Source organism: Oryza sativa, chromosome 5 (genome assembly GCF_034140825.1).
Source record: "Oryza sativa Japonica Group chromosome 5, ASM3414082v1".
NCBI classification, from domain to species: Eukaryota; Viridiplantae; Streptophyta; class Magnoliopsida; order Poales; family Poaceae; genus Oryza; species Oryza sativa.
The window spans coordinates 5,115,123-5,134,582 of NC_089039.1; the positions used below are offsets into that span (position 1 = coordinate 5,115,123).

The window sequence follows — 19,460 nt, forward strand, 5'->3', positions numbered from 1 at the left end:
CAGCGGTTGGGTTGTGCGGGATAACGTGCCTGTCAGTACGGTGTACTGGCGAAGAACAAGGGCACGCGGAGATCATGAGAGCTTTGTCCCAGATTCGGAGAAAGAGATGCTGTGGACCACAATGCTCGAGACATTCACCCTTCCTGCGGGTACAGAGGACAAAGTGAAAAGGTGGACTCTGAAGAAAATGGCAGAACAGTTTCAGAGCTTCAAGGGAGATCTGTACCAGAAGTATATACTGAAGGGGCAGACACCGAACTTCGACACATTCCCAAAGCTAAGGGATCACTGGGACGAGTTCGTTGCATATAAGACAGGTGAACAAGGGCAGGCGATGATGGAAAGAAACAAAGAAAATGCCGCCAAGAAGAAGTACCATCACCACTTGGGGTCAGGAGGCTATAGCGTCGCGATGCTGAAGTGGGAGCAGATGGAGGCTAGCTTGATTGAGAGGGGTATCGAACCGGCAACAGCCAATTGGCCGGAACGATCGAAGTTCTGGTACTATGCTCACGGTGGAACGCTCAACCCAGCTGATGGCTCACTGGTCTTCGGCTATCAGATACAAGAGGCTGCGCGACGACTAACAGATGCAGTGGAAGCCTCCTCTCAGGGCATGTTCCGACCAGACAGAGATAGGGACGAGCTGACACTCGCCTTGCAGACTCCAGAGCATCCAGGACGAACTCGAGGGAAAGGGGTGATTCCTTGGAAGATTGGTTTCAAGGAGGACATCCACACGTACAGGAGTCGGATGAGGAGCAAGAGAGATACCGAGGCGAAGATTGCAGACCTAGAGTTCCGGGTATCGAGCTACGAACTCAACATGCAAGAGGAGGTGGCAAGGAAGGTTGATGAATGCATGGCCGCACATCGGTCCCATGATCCCCAGCCGACCATTCCTCCTGCAATGGTGAGCCCGTCAGGAAACCGTAGCAGCTGCGTCTCAACGGGGCAGGTAGGATCACAGAGCATGGACGCCATGCAAACACAAGACGAATCGACCTGTCCCGTTGATGACATCACTCAGCGGACACCATGTGAGCTGCATATTCCTTTCAAGAACTTATCAATAAAGGTAAGATTTAGCCATTCCGCTAGTTGCTGCTTATATATGTTGATTACTAATAAATAATCTCTCACAACATGAAGGTGGCGTCGGGCATGGCCATCCCAACGGACCCTTCAGGTACTTACCACTGCAGGCCGATTCCAGCAGGATACTCCAAGGTCGAAGTTGAGTTGGTCGAAGGCGCGTACGAGGACCTCGAGCTGGATTACCCTGGAGGAGACGGTGAGACGCATCTACGAGACACATGCCATGCCATTATTCTATGGCGCAGGCGGTACATCATCCTCCCTGGGCGACAAGCGGCGTCTCGTGCACCATCTCCTCCGGCTCCGCCATCTCCTCCTCAGGATCCTGCACCGTCTCCTCCTCATGCTCCGCCAGCACCATCTCCACCTCAGGCTCCAGCATCGACTCCTCCTCAGGATCCTGCACCGACTCCTCCTCGTGCTCCTACACCTACTCCCCTGCAAGCTCCTCTTCCGGCACCTTCAAAGTCAAGGGCCCCCCCAGCTCCACCGCTTACCCACACAAGGGCAACAAAGAAGGCGAAAGTTGACGCTGCCAAGAACAAGGACCCGGGGTACGATTGCACGCAAGAGGAGCTTGACGCTTACGTTGCATCAGAAGTCAAGAGACAATTCAAGCCTCGAAGTCCAGAAAAGAAGATTCCTATAGACCTGTAGACCCCCGATTTTGGAAATCAGAAATCTTCTGTGTTTATCCGTACCAATCCCTGGATCAGTAGTTGGTACACATATACATAGTTGGATCAGAACATATCACGAATGAATTTAGGCTAAAAAGAATTAAATACTTACATTAGGGCCAGGTAGGCCAACAACTATCAGAGAACAACAGCGGAAGACAAAATAATATAAGGGCCCGGTTAACATGCCACAGGCAGTCGACTGGGGAACGAGACCTAGAACAAGACCGCACTCCGATCATCTTGTGGGATACGCAAGCGTACCGACAAGGGCTTCTCTTCAACACTCTCCTAAAAGATATATAAATAGCAAGGGTGAGTACCAACCGTACTCAGCAAGCCACCACAACAACAATGCATATGATAGAGGGTATTTAAGGAATGGTTTCAGGTTCTTTTGTATAAAGCTAATTTTACAATTCTTTTCACAAGCCTAAAACCTAGCATAGACTGATCAAATTTTAGTACCAGTGTTCACTTTAAACAACGACGGTTCTGTCCACCATCCATTGTGATCCCAAGGATAGCTTCCCGCCATTGAATCGTCATGGTTTTCTGAGGATGTCCACCTTCCCTCCTCTCGGGAAGTGGCTCCATCAGCATAAAATTCATCATGCAATATCCCATCCCCCACAAGTTAAGAATTTAGAGTCTAGCCAAGTGTAATACATGTCCCGGTGCTCAATAACCGCGAGCACGGCTATTCGAATAGATTTGGTTTACTCACACTGCAGTGGATGTACACTTTACCCGCACTCCGCGACTGCCCAACACATGAGCCTCGTCCCAACACATGAGACGCGTCACGGCAAAGCTTTTCGATAACCTCGCATTGGCAGTACCCGCTCCATGAACTTAAATCCTCATGCACTCTAGGCGTCCATGTTTCTAGCAGTGAGAGGAGTTCTGGCGCTCCCGGGAAAGAGAAGTCTCACACACATATTAAATTATAGTTCAAGTTAAGTTCTCTCTCTCACACACTCATGGCAGTCCTACCAATGGCGACACCGATGTAGGGCACGCCTCTCGGCCCTACCTCAACGGCTGTCCCACCGTAGCGCACCTACCTCACTCAGGGGTGAACCATCTATGCAGGGATACTGCCTCCGCTCGGCTATCTAATCCGCTAGGTCTATACCCATTCGAGAAGTACGGTTGTACGGGAGTCGTTTCATGCTTAACTTCATGGCTCGGTCCTTAATTGACCGGGGACGGTACTAGCCTTTTCCAGATACCACCCAAATCCTCCGTCCGCCCCAGTCGAAAACAGTTGTTTAATTTTATTTCTCCTTTCACAAATCATGTCATCAACATCATGGCAATGTGGCGCTCATGTCTCCACATGCCGCATCTCAATTACCTTCCCAAAGGTAATTGCCCAAGCATATAGCATTTGATAAATATGAGTATGCATAATTCTAGAATAGCATTTCTAAGCAATTGTCATAGTTGACTAGGGACTCATACGTAAACATGGTTACAAAGATTTAAGGGTAAACAATAATCAAGGCATGGCATAATCACAAGTGGGATGTTCATCATTGCATGCAATTTTATTTGTAAACAAAACAATTTCGCAATTGGGATCAACATGTTCAAGGAATAGTGATGACTTGCCTTGCTCAGGATAGTCCTTATTCTTAATATAATTCTTGATCAACCTTCACCTCCTGGAGGTTGCTGACGTTGCCTCACGACTAACCGATACATAAATTCTATAACACGCAAGAAAAACCAATATTCAAATAACAACCAAATATGCACAACAAAATATACTATTCATGTCTGCTAATGGATTCCAATCACGCTAGGGGCTAAGGTTTCTTAATCTTTCTGTTGTCATGGTGGTCTATCTAGGAGCTAGCCAATGTAGTATGAATGAGATACGTATCTGGCTAATTTGTGGTTTAGTCTAGCTAATGGCTATGGAAGGATTATGGCTACACATGCATCTATCTAAATAAAATGGTCATATACTAGAGGTTCTGTTGTCGGATGGATTTAGGATCAATCAAATAATTACAGTGAATCATTTGTATTATTTATTTTATTGATGGAAGCTTTACTTTAACTATGAACATATTTTACTTGTCACAATAAATTATAAAAGGTTAATAATTATCCATGCTCTATATGTTAAATTCGGGAGGTTCATAATATTATAGTTACAGATTATCTCTTAATGAACAATCCGGAGTTACAATTGAACTATGAACATATGAGGTCAAGATTTATAATTAGCACTTATCTACTATTCATGTTTGTTATATACTCCCCAGTTTAATATATGAAAAAGATAAATTAATTGTATAACTATAATGGGATGTACAATATATGTGTGCAACAACGTATAAGGTTTTGGTCGCCTACTGTACATGAGCTTATTTAGAAAGTGTACTACCCAATGCTCCAAGTGATTCCTAAATATATTGTAGTTTAATTATACATTAGCTAGTTTCTATGAGTGATATTGTATATGTGATGCGACAAGTTTAGGCACTGGTTCTATTGGGTTACTAATAAGTGGTAATCAATTTAGGCGTATATATGCTACTCTATATGGTATTGCATCAATTAATTTACTTAGTGATTCCTCCACATCTAGCTCTGTTATGATTCTCCTAAACAGGTTAAAGATTCATCTATGTGTGTTTATATTTTAGTTACATAATCATAAGGCTATACTTGATTTAAATAACCTATAAGCCATGGATTTAATTATATGGCCATCGAATATTAAATAAGTATTAGTATTTTCCTATACATCCATTCATTTGATACATCACATAAAATTAGTTTGTGTGGTTGTTATAGTGGCAAGACATGTTAGAGACAAATATTATTACATCTACTCTACTGTACAATACTAATTTTATTTATTAACATATTTTTAAGTTGACTATTATGCATTATCTTGATATTAATTATTTAATATTTATAAATATATTTTATCAAATAGTGAATTATATATCATTGGAAAGCTTATGAATTTAGATGAATTTAGGTTTCAAGTTTTACTCAAATTGGAGCTAAAATGAATAAGTTATGCTAGTGTAAAGATTCAAATTTGAATAAATCCGAGAAATTGTAAAAAGGCTACTGTTCATAAATGATTTTTTTTTTCATCCGTAATCTAATCCATAACCCTAGTGACCAACAGGTGGGACCCAGAATTCCTTTTTATTAACTTTACTATCTGCGAACTACAGCAAACCCAATTTCGATTTAAACTATTTTGCGGGTATAAATGTTTTGTTGTCATAAGTTTTTAATTTAATCTACCCGAGCATTATATCTATATAATAGGTTAGAGATTTCTATCGCGAGCTAAATATCGAACGAAATCCTAGAAATATTATATGATTTAATTTAGCCTATGACTAAATGGTTAAATATAATACACGGCTAAAATCCCTAGTAATTAAATCCGAATTTCTACCGTGAATCGATTACTTATAGGGATTACCCAAAAATAATCTATAATAATCTATAAGAATTCATCTATTTGTTTAGTTATTAATTACATCCAAATTACTACCGCGAATTGATTTCTTATAGAAATTACCAAGAATAATCCATAATTTATATTAAATTTTGCGACTATAATTAATCTATAATTAAATTCTAATTATTTTAAATTTTCTAAACTTCCCTAATCTCCCTCTAATTTCCTATTTATTTCCTTTTCCTTTTTCTCCCTTTCCTTTTTCTCCCTTTTCTTTCTTTTTCTTTTTCTTTTTCTCTTTTTCTCTCTTTTCCTTTTCTTTTCTTTCTCTCCTCTCTTTCTTTTTCCCTTTCTTCTCTCCCTCCCGGCTCCTTTCTCTCTTCCTCGGCTTCTCCCTCCCTCGGTTTCTCTCTTTCTCTCTCGGCTCTTTGCCTCCCCGGGCGGCGACGGCGGTGGGCGCGAGGTGAAGGGGGGAAAGACGACTCACCGGCGGCGGCGGTGGCGGCGACGACGGCGACGGCGGCGCAAGGCGGCGACGCACGGCGCGGCGGCTCCGGGGCGACGGCGCGGCGGCTTCGAAGGTGGCGGCGCGGCGGCTCTATGCGATGACGCGGCGGCGTGGTGGAGTGGGTAGAGGAGAGGAGGTGATGATGGAGGGAAAGAGTGGGAGTAGGGGGGGATTATATAAGGAAAGGGGGAAAAGAGATAATGGGGAAGAGGGAAGAGGGGCGGCGGCCTCATGGCGTCGGCAGGGTGGCGCGGCGCTGGGCTCGACGCGGCGATGTGACGACGACGCGGCGTGGCAGGGCGCGGGGCGCGAGGAGCGGCAGCGGCGACGCGATGGCCGAACGGCGACGGCGCGAGGCGATGGAACGGGCGGCGCGGCGCGGTAGCAGCGGCGGCACGGGGCTCGGGGGAGCAGCGCGGCACAGGGCGCGAGGCGGCGGGCTCGCGGCGCGAGGCGACGAGACGGCGCCCGGCGTGGCAGCGGGATGGGACGCGCGCGGCGACGGGACTTCGAGGGCGACGGCGCGGCAGTGGTGGCGCGCGGCGCGAGGCGGCGATGGGATGCACGCGCGGCGCGGGGCGGGACGTGACGGCGACGGCGCGGCCGCGGCAATGAGATGGCGATGGCGACGGTGGCGCGGCGGCAGGCGACGAGGGTGACGGCGCGCGGCGGCTGGCGACGATGGCGACGGCGCGCGGCGGCTCGGGGCGCGAGGCGGCGACGCGCGGTGACGGTGGCGACAGAGAGAGGGGGAAAAAGGAGGAGCTGGGTTAGGGGACCGCGTCGAACACCTTAGGTGCAATGAACAGTGCCGATTTCTAATTAACCCGATTTTAGTGTATTTTCCATATAAATTTGATTCTATAATTTCTAAATCTTGCATAAATGAAGTTTACTCAATGTTTCTGTTATCTCAACTAATGAATTCACCCTAGATTAATATTACTCATATTTTATTGGTATAATTTATTTGAATTTTTAATTAGGGTTAATTCTTATTCCATCGTATTTAAATTTAATTGATCCAAATATGTTCGCGATAATATTTTATTTATTTCTATCCCCACTTAATCTTTATTTTAATTTGTATTTACTCCTAAGCATTTGGGTGACCGTATTAAGTGTTCAAATGTGAATTTGCCCAAAATTTAATATTGTCCAATATTTAAGGTTTATTAAAGATTCTATAATTTTCTAATGAGACCGTTATTAACACAATAGCACATTAGTTCAATTTATTTATATGTTAGTTTATATGGAGGGGTTTAATATATCAAATTTCAATCCCTAAATGCAATTAGGAACTTGGTGTAATATCGATCTACATATCTAATTAAATACTCCCACAATTATATTATATATATACAGAGAGCTCAGTTTATTTGAATAATCATCATTTCATGTGTACACATATTATGGCACCCACCTACATTATTCAAATATTTAATATTTGATAAAATAGGTTAATAATAACTTTTCTTTTATTTGATTTTAATATCTTGTGCATAATTATTTGTAGGATTAAATATATTCCCGTAAATCATATCTATTGCTTAAATGTAGTTCTTTTCTTTACTTTCTTAGTGATCATTTACGGTTTGACAGGCAATAGCAATCATAACAACCAGCATGATGCAAAAGTTTTAAAAAGTTCGAAATTTTCGTGATTTTTCATTGTCTTGAATTTTCAGGATGTTACAAGACCCCAGTGTCAGGAACTTCTTCAGGGGTATGTCTGCATCTGTCAAGGAGGCCATCAAGCTATCGGACTATGAGCGAACGCTGAAGAAAGCATCTTCTGGAAAGTCCAAACCAGTCCCTCAGCTTGGAGAGCAACCAAACCAGGAGATCGAGCCGTTGGTGACCGGTAAAGAAATGACGATAGAACAATTTATTACTGACACCGGTCTAACTACGGATCAATTGCTAGGAGTCGCACCAATCGAAAAGGCGGAAGTAAAATACATGTACGAACTCGGTAAACCGCTTGTCAAGCCTGAGCTGCTGCAGTCCCTACCCACACAAATGTACAAGTTCCATCAGCTGTACATGGAGATGAGCGCCACCGGTAGAGAGATGATCGGAGCGAGGATCAGGGACACGGACTTCTTGCAAGGAGATGACATTCTCTGGATCAATTTCAGGGGAATCTACGAACTATACCAACTGGACGCCCTTGACGTCTCTATTATGAGTTGCTGGATTTTGTAAGTATATCGTTCAGTTAGATTTCTTACTATACGTCTCCTTTAATTAATTAGGTCCTTGTATATAAGTAGACCATAGAAAATAATATACTCCCTTTTATCGTTGTAGAATGGAGATTCAAAGGGCCCGACGGCGGAGGGTTTTCGATACTGGATTCATCGACCCTCGGAAAGTAAACGTCGCAATGCTCGACCAATATCCACAAGAAACAGAGGACAATCTCGTCCATCTCCTGAAGGCGCAGCATTACAAGACGTTCATACTGTTGCCATACAACACAGAGTTAGTTTAATTTTACTGTCTTCCTACATACCAAATTTCATTCCCGTACGAACTTGATAAGTGTTTCATATGTAATGCATCCCACGCACATTGCAGATTCCACTGGGTGCTTTTACTCATCGACCTGGAGGCCTGCACCGTCAACGTATATGACTCAATGGATAAAAAAGAGTCTACGTTTGACAAGGTTTTCGAACTTATAGACAGGTACCGTCATAAGTTCCTTTGTTAATTAAGAAAATCTTATTATGTTAATTGCTACTATGAATCATAGCTTTAAACTCCATGTAGGGCTTGGTATCGGTTCCGTCATTTGGTCCGCGGCAAATGGAGAGAAAGACTTAGGCGGAAGTTCAAATTTCCTGTGAGTACACATGCTCTACATTTATATTTCTCCGCTTCAAATACATACAAGTGTATATTAATTAGATCTCTCGTTGTTTGTCATTTATTTGTAGTGCGCAAAGCAAAAGCAGGGAACTAACTTGTGCGGCTATTACGTGTGCGAGTATTGCCACTGCCTTGCAGACCAAATCATCACCACAAGAGAGCTCGATGTACGTACAAATAAATTCAAAATTTCATTACGTAGCGATTTCTTGTTTAATTACTAATCAATTTCATACATTCATATAGTTTATTCGCATGAGGGATAACCTGACCACACACAAGGAATTTATCGCGGCGGTTCAAGAACAACTCATGGGATTCATCAACGAAGAAATCCTTGATCCCAAGGGTGAATTCTACTACGACGGAAACACAATTCACCGGTCCTTAGCTTCTGAGCTAGCAGCGAGTACTACTACGTCGAAATCGTAGCTAGCTAGGACATAAAATGGATTGTAATTAATACATGACTACATATGTTTCTATATGCATGTGTACACATTTTCTATAATGTAAATATATTTTGTTCATATATATATCTATATACATATGCATTTGTATAACATATATATATATATATATATATATATATATGTATAAATACATATATATTATGCATGTATATACATATAATATAATATAATATATATATATATATACATATATATATGTATGCATATATATGTATTGAAACATATATATGCATGGTTAATATATATATATATATATATATAAATATATAGATATATATATATATATATAAACCATGCAGCAACAGGGACATGCAAACAAAAAAAAAAGGTCAGCTCGATCTTTAGTCCCGGTTGGTGTTACCAACCGGGACTAAAGATGGCTCAGCCACGTGGTCCCGGTTGGTAACACCAACCGGGACTAAAGATGGCTCAGCCGGCCACGTGGCTGAGCCATCTTTAGTTCCGGTTGGTGTTACCAACCGGGACTAAAGATCGATCTTTACTCCCGGTTATTTCACCCGGGACTAAAGATAGCGATCTTTAGTCCCGGATTGGTACTCCCGGTTTGGAAACCGGGACTAAAGGGGGTTACGAACCGGGACTACAAAGGGTTTCTCCACCAGTGATGCTTTATTATGTTTTACATCATTAAATATTCAATATAATATATTTCGAGTTTGGGTTAAATAAAACATCCAATTGAAAATATTGTGGGCTTTTCTTAATTATATGTAGTAAATCGAGTTTTACCCAGATCAAATTATATAGTCCTTCCTATGAGAAATTAATTCCTTTCGCCTCGACATCGGCCGGAACTTGTTGTTCGGGGTACTTCCACATCTTGCCATCACTCCTGATATCACAAATTGCCATAATCGGTCGCAACGGCTAGCTCATTGAGCACCACAGGGTGCCCTGATGACTTCTTTTTGATAAACTGCGTTGTCGGGTGTAGGCTCTCGAAATCACGGCGCACATGTTTGATGTAAGGCATGCGGTCATGGGATTGGAGGTGCTCATCGTTGCCATCAACTACCTCAGGTCACAGCTTGTTTGCATGCGCATCGATCACAACTTCATGACGCTCTAATCAATTAGGATGTAAGCTTGGCGTGTTGACCCTCGTTGTCTCTTGGGACACATAGGTCGATTATGCGTTGGCATCTGAATGGCTAAAGCGTGCCATCTCGGGTATGGCTGCACTATTGACAGCCCATGCACGGCATGTCACGCCACGCCAGTCAATGGGTTTATTCTGGCATGACCTGTTTATCTTGTCATGTTTGGGCCAACACCTTATCCTATGAGCCGGCGTAACATGGCCCGACTAACCCACCTAATTGTTCTCATATTTTTCCATTGCCACCCTATTTTTTTATTTTCCCGTGTATTTTTCCTATGATATCTATTTTATTCCCCCATTTTTCTCATGTCTTTTCTTTTTTTTTTGGAATTTCTATCTATTTTTTGATTTTTACAAAAAGAGAAACGCTAAGTAAATATTTGGTAAATTAATAAAACATTTCAACATTATTAAATGGCAGCTTGTGGGGCCACAAGTTGATTATACATTTATGTTACTATAGTATTAGTACCCCGAGTGTCTTTCATTGGATTAGACTCGGTAAAACTGCTCTCACCGTTAATCCTCCAGTCAACGTACTGTTGGAGGATGGATGCCGTTTGATGTTCCCTAGTGTACCAGAGGTACACCCGGTAACCTTCCTTGTTACAGTGTTCAAGGGCCCGGTAAGTTTTCAGCGTTACCTAGTGTTTATATTTTACGCTCCGTAATTTACCTAGTGTCAAACTGAACACACGGTAACGTTAACAGACACTAGGGAGAGTCTCCCGATCTGTTAGATATAGCTACCACCCCAATTTTGTCCATGCTTGCCACCCGCCGTGCCCACCTCTTCCCCTAGCGCCAAGAGCCGATAGAGAGAAGAGAGAGAGAGTTGAGGTATATGACAAGTGTGGTCCATGGTTTTTTATTCCTTTTCTGAATGGATTGACACGTTGACGCTATGTGTATGTCAGTACCAATAGTTTGAGGCTTAAAACGTTTGTTTTTGTGGTTCAGGGATAATTCGTACTGTCTAATAGTTTGGGAGGTAATTCGTAATATTTTTCATGTAGCTGAATAGTGGAATTGTTGCTTTCATGTGGCACATGTTAGTCTAAAAGAAACACATGTTGTAGTAGAGGTGATTTCACAATGATTCAAACTTTATCCCAAAATAGTTATCACAATGTACTTATCCAATCAATCGCTTTTAATTCAAATTTCTCTTTTTTATACCCTCAACCATTCTCCCACAGCTACACACATACATCATTTAATAAGGATAGAATGGATTTTTTTTTCATAACTTAATCTATGCTATATAACGTATAACACCAACTAATATGGGATGGAGGGAGTAACAATACGTTTTTTCTTCATTAAATTAACATCACGGTTAGGGACAATAATTGTAATCATAGTGTCAATTAAGTGAAAGAGCATATTAAAAATTGATGCGAGCTCCCTGTTACATTTATCTCTAAATATGGTATAAAATTGAGTAATTTCTCTCTGTACCCCTGAAAATCCACTCAATCCCTTTCATACCCCTAAAATTTACCCGATCCCTTCTATACCCCTGAAATTTTAACTCGATCGCTTCCAGGCACCTACCGTTACATTTTTCATCATTTCACTATTATGTTTCGTTACAAATGTCTTTTTTGCCCTTGATGCTTTAGATTTGAATGTAAGATTCAAAAACGATTGAAAATTTAGTCTGAGTGCACCGTATTTGCATTTTATGAAACTAATGAGACTAAATAATTAGTGCAGAAATTTTTGACATAAATTTTGAAAATAAAACAAATGTAATATATTAAAATTTTTATTTGAAATTTTAATAGGACAAGGATTTTTTTGATCGGGAGCATTCATAAAAAAAATATTGTGAACATTGGTCCTATCTTTGTATGAATGCTCCTTCATTTTTTATGACTTTTTATAAAAAAATAAATACATATTTTTTATTTCATTATATAAAAATATTTTTTGGGATAAATAATGCATCGCACAACAAACTCATAACTATAATAGTCTCATGCGAGAAGCTTTTACATTTTTAATAATGCAATTCATAAATTTCTATGTTCATCCAAGGGTAAAATGGTCATTTTTATAGAAATTAGATGGTCAACTAACGGTCAACTGACGGAAGGGGTATGGAAGGGATCAAAATCAAATTTTAGGGATATACAAGGAAGTAAGCAAAATTCAGGGATATAGAAGGGATTAGCTAAATTTCCAGGGGTATACAAGGGATTTTCTCTATAAAATTTACACTTTTCTTTTATGGAAAAGAAAGTTGATTACGACTTACGAAAGTACAACTACTGGGAGAGAACTACGGATCGGGGGCCCTGATGCATAACGCTAAATATCAGTACAAATACCATCTATTCACATGTACGATTGAGTTGCATATTCCATCTATTCATATCACCACCCTATGCATGTGGTACATATGACTAGCCTACGCAAGCATGAAGCTATATCTCCCCTCGTTTCTCTCTCCTCTCCCTAAACAACATTTTCAAAAATTTTAAACCATTTTATCTCCTAAGTTACTCATCCAACCGATTACTGATTATATCATTGTATTTGTTACAACTAAATCTTTACAGTGAAATATCATAAGACTATATTTCAGATAAAAATATATGTATGTGATTATATTTCTAATTGAAACATACGTATATTATACAATGAAACATTGAGTTGTAGCTACTGGAACATTACGGAAATATTTGCTGAAACATGTAAATAACACTTTATGCAACATTTGCAAATGACCAAGTGAAACGTAAAAATAATATTCACTAAAACATCTAAATAATACCATGTCACATTAATTAATAAAAAATCCATTGTAACACAAAAGCATAAAATATGTAACAAAGTGGAATTCTAGTTGGAACACATATTTCTCATATGTGAAACATTAAGATTGGACAACTGAAACATATGTATATTTTTATCCCAATATAATCATATTAGATCTTGTTTAAAAGATTTAATTGTAACAAATATAACACTGTAATCGGATCGTAAATTGGATAAATAGTTTAGAAGAAAAATCCGTTTAAAGCTCATTAGAAAAGTTGTGCTGTACTTGTACACGGTACACCTATACTGGTACTACTTATTAAGCAGTGAGATTGGAAGTCCATAGGACATACACATTGCAGAGTGAACAAAAAGAAAGAAATATATGTAGCATGAGGAGAGCCCGATATTTGTTGTTCGATCGGGGGACCGTTACAGAGCAATAATTCTCCCAACTATAGTGTTTAACAAAAGGTTAAAAAACAAGTTGGTCCTTGCGAACGATTACCTTCTTCCATTTTTCCTTTCACAAGTACTACTCCTTATCACAAGTGGGAGAAGAACGAATTCCAATTGGATCACTAGTCGTTAATGCTGATTGTCTATGGCTGGACATGTTGGCAACATATCTTGATCAATAATTTACTGAAATAGTATCATATATAGCATGGGTTCTCACCACTGTTGCTTGCAGTGCTCCTTCAAGATCTTTGTGGCACGCTCTTGCTTCAGTTCCTACGGGAGAGGATCGGAGATGCCTGCGAAAATACAATTTTTGATTTTTGATTTTTCTAGTTGCAAACATTAAGCTGAAAAATGTGTCCATGCGATATATACGATTTGAACCCGCGACCTCCCACTCCTCGTGCAGCATCTTTATTATCCCACCTGTGAATCAGTTTATAATTATGTAATAGATGCTATTTTGTTAACTTGAACTCTCTAAAACACTCTTGTAACACATATTTTGAGCTCTTAATGACAACAAATGAAAAAGTCATCTACTCCAAACTTGTAAATCTTCTATCATACAAAGGATATCTCAATCCAAGCTCGTTTGAAAAACTCAAACTCAAGAATTTTCTAAAATACATCTGAGAGCTTGTAACAAACATTTGGGGCCCTAAACGATCTAACATGAAACCAGTTCGACTACAAAGCTAGCTCATTGAGAACTACAATTTTTCATATAAAATTTATCATTATTGGTATTTATATGAAAGATTATCATTCTTTATGTTAGGACAGTATTCTTAAGAGAAACATTGAAAAAAATGATTTTTATGTATGTTTACACTAGTGAATAAAAATACTAAAAAATTGACCTAATCATTTACTAAGTCATATTAAAGAAAATATTATAAGGATCTCAGAAAACTTTGATTTACCTCAATCGAACCTAATATGAATTTCCAATAAATTTTCAAAGCTTGGACTTCATAAAGAACCATCTGTGAAACAAGATACCAGAGCTCGCAATAAATATTTTGGCATATAAACAATCTGAAATAGAAAAACATTCAACCACGCAAAGTTCTAGATCTTGTCGTCGTTGTCGAGCTCTACAATTTGGATCTAGAACATGTCTTTGTCCTAGGTCATTTTGAAAACTAAAATATTCATTTTAAAAATAGATATGGGACCTTGTAATGGATATTTAAGCCCCTAAATGATCCCGAATGAAAAAAAAAGTCAACTATAAAATTGTAAATCTCGTCGAGAGATAAAATTTACATATAAAGTTTGTTGTCATCCAACTTCATATGAAATAGTAGCAATTGCTTTTAGTTTTAGTAGTACTCCAATTTTCAAGATAAAAGTTAATTTTTATAGGCCTTCCATTACCATAACTGTTTCTAAAAATCACCCTATTTTCTATGAAGTTTTGTAAGAACCTGTCCATAAAAATGATGATTTTTGCAGGAGGTTAATTAGGAAAACCGTGTATATCTTATTCCTACCGTAGTGAAAGCTTGGAAAACATGATTGAGATATGTCGCATAGATACACCTCCTACGTCCCTTAGAGTATCTCTAACAATATTTTCAAATCTGACTCTTCAAACATCCATTTAGCCTGCTTGCCAAAAAGAATTGGATATTTAAATTTGTCTTCCACTCAAAAAATTTGGAGTGTTTTATGAAATTTACTCTTTTTTTAGGAAAAGAAAGTTGATTGTAAGATTATAACTACTGTTTAACAAAATGTTACAAATACAAGTTGGTCCTTGCGAAAGATTACCTTCTTTCATTTTGTACTCCTTATCACAAGTAGGGAGATCTCATAGGGGAACAATTCCAATATTGCCTCCTTGAAAATTACTTAATCACTGTCCACAAAATATTGGTTTGTACGAGGCATTGTCGCACCTCTTGCAGCATGCACATTCACCACAGATACTTAAGAAAAGAAAATTAGTTTGTATGCAAAAAGGTATAAATGATAATGCATGTCTCTCTGCCAACTTTTGCTGATCCGGCGGCATGTTTATTAAACTTCTGATCTGTAAAATTCGGTTGATGCTCACAATATGCATATATTTGTGCTCATGACATTTTGCATTATATATTTCTAACAAAGAGTTACAACAGGTGATCCACGAGAGTATAGTGCTTGTACACCACGGAGCTTAGCTTCATTGTCGAATGCCATTGATGCTTGTAAAAAGTGTTCAGCCACTGGGAAATACTCTTATTCGTCCATACATATATAATGAGGCCATTGGCTCTGCGACTGTTTATATATTAGCATAGGTGCAGGCTAGTTTCTAAATTTACTCTATGGATGGATATGATATGATGTCAACATATTTTTTGGTGAATAATTCTAAAACACATCACAGCATGGGTTCTCTCAGGACTGCTGCCTCCAGGTGCTCCGTCTTGTAGCGCTCTCTTGGTTCAGTTCCTATGGGAGAGGACTGGAGATGATGAAGGCTGTACGTGCCCAATAGTGTAGAATCAACTGATATAATATTGGCATGGAAAACGAGGAGATCTATTGGAATATGACTAACTAAGATTAACTTAAAAAATAAATCTTTTTTGATTTATTAATTAAGAAACTCTTATACAGAAAAATTTTCCATACAACTCACCATTTAGCTGTCTGTCACCTCGTTCTTCGCCCCAGCCTTGTCCACCACCGCCACCGTCACCGGATGGAGAGGAGGAGGGGGGCAGGTGGAGAGGAGGAGGGGTGGCGGATGGATAGGAGGACAACTTGAGAGAAAGAGAGGGGCTCTTGATTCGGTGGCGTCGTCAACGGCGGTGCTGCACTCCAAAACCGCTGTCATATTGATCGAATCTCCCCCCGCCCTCTCTGCTGCCCTAGCGACAGCCGCCGCTGGCTCCGCACTGCTGGAACGAAAGCTAGCTGGCGCCACGAGCTTGAGAGGAAGGCGGCAAAGTGGATAAGGGGATGGAGAGGGGGTCGGATGATGAGAGAAGGGTCGATTGGTCGGAGGCTTGATCTGGAATTTGTACTAAGCGATTGGCTCGGTTTTGTATGGGTGCTGGTTCTTTAAAAAAATCGGCATCTATACTATATTACAAGTGTCAATTTTTAATTAACCGGTACTTATAATATATTATAGATGACGGTTCTTTTAAAAAAATCAGTGCTACCGGTTTTTTCTTATTTTTTTCCCATCACACGGAGGTGGGAACAAGTTCATAGGTGCCGGATTTACCTATGAACCAATACCTATGAGGGGTTTTGTAGTAGTGTAACCCTCTGCCTTCCCTTGGCTCCCTCTCTCCTCCTTCCTTTTCCTTACCACTCCATCTCCCTCCCCTTCAGCGTCTCCACCTTCGTTGCGCCAGCTCTCTACGACAGCAATTGCATCGGCGATGGGAGGCATATGGGCGGTGGATCCGGTGGCGGGACAGGAGGAGGCCAGTGGCAATGGCAAGCCGTGGATCTGGTGGTGGTGGATTCGGTGTTGACGATGCCCGGAAGCCACGGAACCATTGGCGGCTGTGACTTAGGACGCAGATCCGATAGAGGCAATAGGTCCTATGGCGTGGACGCGATCGGGCATTGACGGGGCCCCGATGGCGGATCCTCATCCACGGCGCCGAATATTCGGTTTCTTGCCATGGATTGTTGATGTGGTGTCGAATATTCAGTTTCTTACCATGGGGCTGAGCGCAATGTCCTTGCACTGTGAATGCCAAACGATCAAACAACCCTTTTCCCACCAAAAGAAACAAGAGAGTTCGTAACGAACTCTACGAGCGAATCGCCGAGAAACATGTGGCTGGACGTACGAGGTGGCTGGCTGCTGCTCCACTCGCTTACGTCACCCACGTGGGCCGCGTTATGTGTGATGCTCCCACATGTATGTGAAACAGCCCTGCTCATCTTAGATATTTTCTTGGTTTAGTACTATACCGTGCGCCAAGCAGCCATTGGGTGGGAAGCTATTCTAAACTTATAACTCCTCGTTATTTGCATGTTATCTAGATAATTATAAAAAAAATATAAATATTCAACAAGATAGATTAATACTCGCTCCGTCCCATAATATAAGGGATTTTAGAGGGATGCGACACTCCCTAGGACCACGGATCTGGACAGCTGTCCAGATCCATAATCCTAGGAAGTGTCACATCCTGTCCAGATCCATAGTCCTAGAAAGTGTCACATCCCTCCAAAATCTTTTATATTATAGGACATAGGGAGTATGTGATAAATCAATTCACAAACATACAAAGCTAAATTCAACTTCTACAAGTTGCAGCGAAATAACAAATTTGTTGTAAATATATGTTAACTAGTCATAATTTAATTATTTTAAACTTGTAGGAGTTAAATTTTAACTTGCATATTTATGGAGTGGCCTATCGTATATTAACCTATCTTGTTAATTTTTTTAAAAAAATTTATAACTAGATAACATAAACAACTCCCTCCGTCATGGATTCTGCCTCAGCTTACACAGTCCCATACGTATATATAAAGGCCTGATCATCCGCTGGCCATTTGCCCACACAATCACTCGTTGAATGTTGAGTTATGTCCCATCGCCATGAACACCTTCCTCGAGCTCGAGCCCTTCTCCACTCCTCTCTTTGAAATCCCCGACGATGCCGATTTTGAGTACACATCCATGCTCGCCGCTGACGACTTCTCCCTCATGGACGGCGACTTTCTTGCTGACCAGCCGCCGGCGCCGGCGGAGGTGGTGGCAGGCGGAGGTGATGCCAGTGGGAAGCGGAGTTTCCATGCCAACGACGGCGAGGCCATGTGTGTCGTGTCCCGGTCGTCTAAGAGAAGGAAGAAGGCGCCAACGAATTCGACCTCGCCGTCCAACCGCGACGGCAGCGGCGGCGGCGGCGGCGGCGAGGGGAATGAGCCGACGGCGGAAAGGCGAGGTAGCCGGCGGGTGTGGGTGCGGGAGCGTAGCACGGAGTGGTGGGACCGCATGAGGGACCCGGCGGCTTGCCCGGAGGCGGACTTCCGGCGAGCCTTCCGCATGCCGCGCGCGGTGTTCGACAAGCTCTGCGACGACCTGGCCGCCGCCGTCGCCAAGGTGGACACCACGCTCCGCTCCGCCATCCCCGTGCCGCAGCGCGTCGCCGTCTGCCTCTGGCGCCTCGCCACCGGCGACCCACTCCGCGAGGTGTCCCGCCGCTTTGGCCTCGGCATCTCCACCTGCCACAACATCATCGTCCAGGTCTGCGCCGCCATCACCGCCGTCCTCCTCACCAGGGTTGTCCGGTGGCCGGACTCCCACGCCGCCGCCGCGTCCAGGTTCCAGGCCTTGTCTTGGATCCCTGGAGTCGTCGGCGCCGTGCACACCGAGCACTTCCGCATCGTCGCGCCGAGGGAGCACGCCGGCAAGTACTACGACCACCGCCTCACCGGCCGGAACAACAAGGCCACCTACTCCGTCGCCATGCAGGCCGTCGTGGACGCCGACGGCGCCTTCACCGACGTCTGCATCGGCCACCCCGGCTCGCTGTCCGACGCTGCCATCCTCGCGAAGTCGGCTCTGTACGCCCGGTGCGAGGCTGGGCTTCTGCTCGGCCACGACAAGCTCGGGTGGCAACAGCCGCTGTGGCTCGTCGGCGGCGCGAGCTACCCGCTGACGAGCTGGATGCTGGTGCCGTACACGCAGCCGAACCTGACGTGGGCGCAGGACAGGCTCAACGCGCGGGTGGCCGACGCGCGCGCGGCGGCGGTGGGTGCGTTCCGGCGGCTCAGGGCGCGGTGGCAGTGCCTGCGGCGCGCCGAGGTGAAGCTGCCGGAGCTAGCCAACATGCTGGGCGCCTGCTGCGTGCTGCACAACCTCTGCGAGCGCAGCGGCCATGGGCTCGATGCCGACCTCCTCGATCTCCTGGACGACGAGCTCGTCGACGACGGAGTGGTCGCCGGTGGCGGCAATACAGTGCGCTCCCCCGCCGCCGAACAGGTGAGAGACAGGATCGCGCACGGTCTCCTAGACCAATACGTCGGGAATGCTTCTTTGAGTGGCTAG

General features: G+C 42.5%; 1 protein-coding gene across 1 annotated transcript; it reads left to right on the top strand.

Annotated features, from left to right (window-relative positions):
* The first annotated feature begins 18,008 nt into the window (after nucleotides 1-18,008).
* On the top strand, nucleotides 18,009-19,460 carry LOC107275333 (protein ALP1-like). Its single transcript, XM_015783040.1, has one exon. It carries the CDS (start codon nucleotides 18,009-18,011, stop codon nucleotides 19,458-19,460), a length of 1,452 nt encoding a protein of 483 aa, XP_015638526.1.

What these genes read in the sequence shown, in the direction of transcription:
- LOC107275333 (XM_015783040.1), top strand. Translation starts at nt 18,009, where the DNA reads ATGAACACCTTCCTCGAGCTCGAGCCCTTCTCCACTCCTCTCTTTGAA.